The 8,163-nt window shown below is 34.3% G+C and overlaps 1 protein-coding gene across 1 annotated transcript; it reads left to right on the forward strand.

Moving 5' to 3' along the window:
• The first annotated feature begins 375 nt into the window (after positions 1 to 375).
• Positions 376 to 2,169, forward strand: LOC131602126 (uncharacterized). Its single transcript, XM_058874132.1, has 3 exons — positions 376 to 540; positions 638 to 703; positions 1,885 to 2,169. The coding sequence occupies exons 1-3, from the start codon at positions 493 to 495 to the stop codon at positions 1,930 to 1,932; spliced, it is 162 nt and encodes a 53-aa protein (XP_058730115.1). The 5' UTR covers positions 376 to 492; the 3' UTR covers positions 1,933 to 2,169.
• The last annotated feature ends 5,994 nt before the right edge of the window (positions 2,170 to 8,163 follow it).

An 8,163-nucleotide genomic window follows, 5' to 3' on the forward strand; every position in this document is an offset into this window, starting at 1 on the left:
TCTCCGAAACACTTAAAAATTAAAAAAATAAATTTATTCAAAGATGCATCTCCGAAACACCCTTGATTTAAAAAAAAGTGTTTCGGTGATGCATCTTCGATTAAACTCCTAAAAAATGAATTGTGATGTATTCTGAAATACATCTCCGAATTCACGAATTAAAAAGAGAATTTCGCCAGAGACCCCTAAAAAATGATAAGGGATCTCTAAAGAAATTCTCTATTTGAAAGGTAGTTATGCGATGAAAGAAAAAGTAAACGGCCCAATCTTATGGGCCTCATTGGGGCTCGGGTCATCACAACAAGAGAAAAAGTAAACGGACCCGGGTTTCCCATACGACATCGTTTAGATTGCGAGTAACCACTCTCTCTCTCTACTCTCTAGGGTTTGATAATTAAATCGAGAACAGTTGTAGAGAAAACGAGTGTTCATCTCTTCGTTCGTAACTCTCTCCTTTGTGCTTATCTTCCTCGTTCAACCAGAATCGATCTCATGGCACCTCCACCAGGACCTTATTCTGGCACCAGCACCCTAGCTTTGGTAAAACCCTAATTTCCCTCTTTTATTTTCATCAAGAAATAAACAGTGGTAATTGATTTATCAGAATTTTTGATTTTTTGGTTTTGTTCGTTTGTAGGTCGCTAGAGCTTCTGCTTTCTCTTTCGGTGTTGTTTACGGATCCATTAAGCTCAAGTTTCTAAAGGTATTGTAACGAATCCCTTTTTCTTTATTCTATTCGATCCTCTCAGGAGGGTCTATGAATTTTGATTATAATTTGGCTCTGTGGTTAGCGATCTGATTTCAATTGATCTATTTAAGAAAACCCTTTTTCACTTTTCACATGCGTTATTTATCCTCACATCATGCATAGGGTGTGTGTGATTAATCAGTTTTGATTTACATTTGTTTTGCTTTGTTTGATATGGATATGTTGTGATAAGATTGTCTAACAAATTTTGTTAAATTGCAATTTCTGAATGAAGGAATATATAATATATAGAAATTAAAATCCAATGAATTATGGAAGCTATTATAATAACAATTTATAATTTGTTTCTCAAGTTGTACTTTAATTTGTTTCATTTTGGTATAACCCATCAGCATGGGCTGATTTGAACATAAGCGCGAGCGAGTCTTAGGTTTGTAGCCATGTGAACTCAATAGGTACTGGTATGTAAAAAGTACTATGTATACGGGTACAAAACTATTTAAGAATACACACCGAAACCCATGCAATCATCTTGTAAACTTATGTTTTGATGTTATCTGCCAGTGTTAAGATCATCAATGGCGGATGGCGGCACCATATTAACCATGGTGCAGCCTTCCTTCACAAACTGGCCATGGCGGTTTTGAAAAATCGCCATGGCGGTTTTGAAAAATCGCCATGGCGGTTTTGAAAAATCGCCATGGCGGTTTTGAAAAATCGCCATGGCTGATATTTGACGTTAGTGCATCTTTGAGCCTAGTGATGATAGCATCATAAGCTTCATGTGTTTTATTCAGAAGAATATGCTTGGTTGTTTTCTATTTTGCTTTGTTTTGTGCTTTATAATGTGACCAAAACGACACAAATAATTAAGCTCTTGAATGTTTAGTTTTTTCCTGATTGAAATTTTGAATATGATTTCTGATATTAAAGCAGATAATTCATGATTTCTATAATTAAGTTTTTATTAATAATTTGGCACCAATGGCCATTTTACAACTGTCCTAGGTGGGATTTCAACCATATTTCCATTGATTATTTCTAGATTATGTAGAAAATTTAAGATTCTTGTTGCAACATCTTTCTATGATTATCACTTTGTATAATTTCTGGCCGCCTTTAAGAACATATTCATTGATGTTTGATTCCTGTTATCGCATTTGTTCTAATTTCAGTCTAAAGCCAAGTCTCAACAGAAAGCTGAGGCCAAGGCTCATCACTGAAAGTAGTGAGATGGATGGAGCAGAATACCCAAATAATTCATGACGTGGAACTGTACCATGTTTTCTCCCAATTTTTTCCTTCTGATTTAAGCTTTAGTTAATCATAAGCATTGAGTTTAGTGCATTGTGATAATGTTCAAATTAAGATGATTTTACCTTGTTTTAATAACTACCTTGTCTCAGTTTGAGTTTCAAGTTTATATTGCGAGGGCCGGCTATATAGTATTTTTTTTCTTACTTGCTTCTAATTTAGTTTTGTCTTCCTGTAGGTAATTACTACTTTGTTAAGTTTTTAAAAATGTTCAGATCCGTTCTTAATTGAGTTAGTCAATCACTGTTTTCTTGTCCACTGTAGAAACTTGTAGTAACAGCCCTCAGATTTACAACCGGATTTTTCTGAATACTACTAAATGTGCTATGTTTTGAATATAATTACCAAAGTTTTGTAAAAAAATGGGTTATTAAAGAAAACACTTATTTTCAATGGGATTCCATATACGAATTTGATCATTGGTTAGTTTTGTAGCAGGTTCCCACTTTAGTGTCTTCTTTGGTCATAGCAGTTAAGTTTCATTTTGAATTTTCTTTTTCATTTACTGAATTTCGGTGCTTTCCCTCTATCAAGGGAAAATCCCTAATCTGTTACAATGGGAAAACCATATACGGGTTAGGTTTGTGATTACTTTTTATGTAATAGATAGAGGTTTTGGTGATACTTGATATGGTCCTGTCTGATAGACTAATCTTTATGAATTATGGGATTGAACAGGCTTACAGATTTTACCACTGATCATTTACATAAACTCTCTAGATTTTATTTTTCATTTTTGATCATTTCCCTAATTTCTTTTTTCTGTTTTTGCTTAAGATCTCTTTGGGAGAGCCTTCTCGGCCATCAATACTATTTAATCCACTGTGTGGGAGAGCCTTCTCGGCCATCCAGAGCATCACTTTCATCACTATTTAATCAACTGTGGGATAGCCTTCTCGGCCACCCGGACCCATGTTTTCACCACCATTTAATTCATCTCTTGCAATGCAAAATCTAATTTATTTCTAGACCACAGTAGGTCTTTAGAGGCAGTTTCCGGTGACATTGACTTTGAACATGTTCAAGAATTAAGAACACACGACCAGTGTTCATTATGGTGTGAGATCCTTCTAAGCAAATTTAATTTTACATTCATTAGATCCTTCTAAGCAAATTTAATTTTTTACATTCATTCAACAGAATAAATGATATATTTTGACTATTAGCAAAAAAAATAAAAAATAAATGATATATTTTGACTATATACTATATATAAATGAAGGGAATATTAAATAATTGTAGTGATCAAACCGTTAGATTTAGTCCAACAGTCAAGAACCTCACAGGAGAGGGGGTGGAAGCAGGAGACCTGTTTCCATTTTGTTTGTTGTCTCACCATTGAAATTACTCTTTTTTTTTCCAACCTATTGATAATGATGAGTTAAATGGAAATTTGGAAAATAAAAACTCCCTTTTCAATCTATTGATAATGACAAGATAAATGCAAGTGCAATATATTTTTAACATTTGAATGATGTTCTTTTAATGTGCCTGGCAAACTAACAAGATTATCTAATCCCTTAATCTGATTCGGCTTCCCAAAATTGACCAATCAACTGTGGAGTTCTTATCCAACATTCTTAATTATGTAACATGATAGAATTATTTGATATGATATTTATGATTTATCTCATCAGTAAAACACAAAGGAGTATCAGTCCCATTTAATTGCTTTCATCTGTAAACATATTTTTCCCATGTTTTTTGTGATATTGAATCGTGAGCTTGGTGGTGGTGGGGGGCAAGGAGGAAGGATAAAGAGATATGAAATAGTGTCAGAGAAGCATAATAAGTTCAATAGGAATGCCAAATCCAACTGTTGAACTCAATAGGATTGCGAAACCGGTGCGAATAGAACTAGTGTATTTCTATCATGGGTCAATTTGATACTGGTCATACTAAATCCTCCCTGAGTGCTGGGTTTTTGTAATGTGGTTACGGTTGAGAGAAAGTGGGTGAAAGTGGAATTTTGTATAGTGTTGTAAACTAAGACTCACAACGTGGTTTGCTGGAAATTTTAACCTATACATTATCCTCCCACTCATACATTTTACACAACTTGACTATTATATTCCTAAATAAATAATACAAGTTTGAAAAATTACATTTTTTTCATTCTGATTTTGAAAATTTAAGGTCTTGTGGTTTTCATTGAGAGAAAGAAGAAATTATGTGTACCAAAAATCTTTACTTGAAGTTATCAGGTCTTGTTAATCTCCTAGAGGCTATATTGCACCGACACTTTTGAAAAAAACATATCTGTATCCGTGTCGATATCGAACATTTGCACTCACACTTGTGATTACGTTTAATTTATTCATTTTTTTCAAATTATTATTGGTGTCATCGTGTCAGTGTTGGGGTCTAATTCGAGGTGTTCGTGCTTCACAGCCCAGAGGTCTTCTAACTAAATTGTTTGATCCATATTTTTTCATCGGAAAACTTATACTTAAGTTATCCGGTCCTTGCCAAAAAAACTTACAAATCTGAAATCTTATACTAAAGATATCTGATAGTCAATGTTACTTGACCAGAATGTCTTTAGTATAAGATATATGGGAAAAATTAATTGTTTTGTCACAAGAGGTCTTGAGTTAGAGTCATTTAATGGTATTTTTTCCCTTCAAATTTATCTAAAATTATTTTTAACTAGTGGTGGTTAGGCGACAAATACTAAAAGGATTTTAACATTCATGGATTATTGTAAGAAAAAAGATACAGGACCGAAAACCAAAAACTCGTTGATTTACTTGGACGATTTAACTATTTAAACCCACTTTTATTTATGTAGTTATCGTTTATTACTGATAATACAAATGATGTAACATTGTTGGATAAATGTATATTTTCTAACCATTGGTGAAAGAGGCGAGAGCCAAATCCTAACTAGCGGTTATGGACTTCCTTAGACTTTGAGATGAACGTGTGAGCAAGTATCATTGAAGGTCGATGAGCTGCAAAGTGTTTTGGATGGTATAAACTTTGTTGATGTCATATGGTGCCTTTTCGAGACTCATAGACAAAAGCGATCAATTGAAAATATATGTCTATATAATGGGTGTCTTAGATGGTGTGAGAAAACTATTCCACACTTTCCTAATAGGTGTATACCTCAGTTTGGTTTTAGATAGTATATATCGCCTCCACCTCCTACTTATAACAAACATGAACTCATTGAACTCATAATAGGGTAAACAATTTCACATAACTTACTTTTTTAATGCTCTTTTTTCTTCAACATCCAATGACTTGAAATTTCTCCACAATGCTTCTATTGCACTTGTCATGTCCACTTGTGACCCATCATTTGTGTCAACTCTTGTTGATCTTCCATGCTTAATTTCCTTAAATGGGTATGAACAACATCAATAGGTACCAAATCATCATCAATCTGTATCTTCCTAACTCAGAAGCACAAGGCAATCCATATGATGTTTTAAGAGTACACTCGCAAATTTCAACCCTTAAAAATGTTTCAACAATGCATCTCAAAGCAACTGTTCATAATTCTAAAGAAGTTATGATTGAAGATGATATAGAATAGACTAGACACAACATGTAGTGTGATGGACATCTCCCAAATTGGAGGATGAAATAAAGAGGTAATATTGTAAGATATAAATAATAAAGGGTTAAATATACAACCCCCCCTGTAATTTTTTTCAAATAACCCCTTGAAATATAAAAATACTATGTCTTTTGCCCCCTAAGTGTAAAATTTACACCCTGTATTATTTTTTTGTTTGATTCCCCCCCCCCCCCCCAGATTTAGTGTTTAAATTGCACGCTTAGGGGGGGGGGGGGGGGGGGGGGTAATTCAAACAAAAAGATATTACAGGGGAGAAATTAAAAAAAAATATTACGAGGGGGTAAAGCGAATTTCGCCTATATTACAGGGGTGAAAAGTGGTATTAACCCAATAATAAAATATAAATTTTTTAAATGACAAATAATATATAAATTATATTAAAATAGTTATACTTGTCTGCACTTGCTTAAAAAGTAAAAATGCGTGACAATCCCATGTGATTAAGGATTGTTAGAGGTTTTAAGGTTTATTGTGAGATGTAAAGCAAGCTCACGTAGGGGTGAGAACCTCTATATGTGTGGTTATATATATATATATATATATATATATATATATATATATATATATATATATATATATATATATATATATATATATATATATATATATATATATATATATAAGAATGTTGAGGTATTTATAACCGCATTGAGCCTAGATCCAAGGCCTCCTTGGAAATAACAACCACATAGGGACTTAACATGTTATTCCTGATATTTAGGGAAGGTGCTTAACTCTCACGATTCTTTCTATGTTTTTGTGGACCAAACATACGTCATTCCCTATGATTACATGATATGGATAAAATATGGAGGATTCAGACGACATATCTGAAGAAGGGACGTCTTATCCCAAAACGGTCTCTCAAACCGTAAAAGGGGAGACCTTGAAGGTAAGATATGTGAAGCACACATGTATTTTAACGAGCCTTATCGAAGTTTTATGCGTGACTCTAGTATTTCCCTACGAGAATTATTTGAGTTCATCAAGCGAGACTTGGTTGAGTTTTCATTATTATACTTAGTTAAGACCCTCAGGTGAGACTTGGCTGAGTCTTCCTGATGAGACTTAGTTGAGTCCCTCATGAGAGACTTAATTGAATCTTCCTAATGATACTTAGTTAAGTTCTTCAAGATAGACTTGATTGAGTCTTTTATACCTAGTTGAATTCCTCAGACAAGACTTACTTGAGTCCCTAAGAAAAGACTTAGTTGAATCTTCCTGATCAGACTTATTTGAGTCCCTCAAACAAGAGTTGGTTGAGTCTTCTTGATGAGACTTTAGTTGATTCCTTCAGGAGGGATTTAGTCAAGTCTTCATGATGAGACTTAGTTAAGTCCCTTAGGCGGTACTTGGTTGAGTCTTCCTGATGAAACTTAGTTGAGTCTCTCAAGAGAGACTTAGTTGGGTTTTCTTGATGAGAGTTAGTGGCTTCCTCAAACAAGACTTGGTTGAGTCTTCTTAATGATATAAGTTAAGTCCCAATTGGATGTTAGTGTGTTGGGCGGTAGGGTTTCTGCTGTCAACAAAAAAACATCACTTTGGTGGAGGGATATTGTATCTTTTTGTAGTTTGGAAGGTCAAATCTCAAATTAGTTCTTAGGAGGTATTTCTTGTAGATTGGGGGGCAGGAAGCAAAATTTTGTTTTGGAAGAGTAATTGGATAGGTGGTATACCATTGATGGGTGTGTTTCCATCCATCTTCAACCTTGCAACATATCCAAACGCAACAATGGCTGAAATGGGTGAAGTATGAAGTGATATTTGGTGTTGGAAATTCTTGCCATAAAACATGAAACTGACAGGTACTGTTTTGGATCAACTTGAGGATTTAAATTTTATCTTACTTAGCATTGGCCCAAGGGTAGAGATTGATGACAAATTCATTTGGTTTAATAATTTGGATGGGGAATATGTGGTGAGCGAAGGCTATTTGGCATGTTCAAGGCAGGGAAACTCTAATCCAATGAGCATTAACCTGTCGGTTGCAACGACCAACATATGGAAGACTTTGGTTCCTTCAAAAGTCCATGTTTTTGGTTGGAGATGTCTTAAAGATAGTTTAGCAACAAAGGAGCAATTGGCCAAAGGGGGGGGGGTACTTTCCAATAGTAACAATAGGGTATGTGTTTTTTTTTCCCGCTAACGAGACGTTGAATCATCTCTCGGTATCATGCCCTTTTTCGAAAATTGTTTGGCAAAAGGGATTCATTGCGTGGCAAAGCTTGTCCAAAGAAGAAATTGGTTGTATGGTTGGCAATTTGTTGGGCATTGTGGATCAAGCAGAATATGATTTTATTCAAGAATGAAGTGTTCAATATTGGGGAAGTTGTTGAGAACGTAATTTTTTTTCTAGTTTTGGCATGTAATTGGATTGAGATCCAAAAGGTGTAGTAATTTTTATTATTGGGGCAAAAGTCCTTCGGATTTTCTTAGTTTGAAGTGGTTGTTGTAATCGGACGAGTACTCTTTGTACTCTATTTAATAATTATTCCATTACCTATAAAAAAATCTAACTAACAATTTAAATTCAAATACACATTGTCTTAAA

Source organism: Vicia villosa, linkage group LG5, assembly GCF_029867415.1.
Source record: "Vicia villosa cultivar HV-30 ecotype Madison, WI linkage group LG5, Vvil1.0, whole genome shotgun sequence".
NCBI classification, from domain to species: Eukaryota; Viridiplantae; Streptophyta; class Magnoliopsida; order Fabales; family Fabaceae; genus Vicia; species Vicia villosa.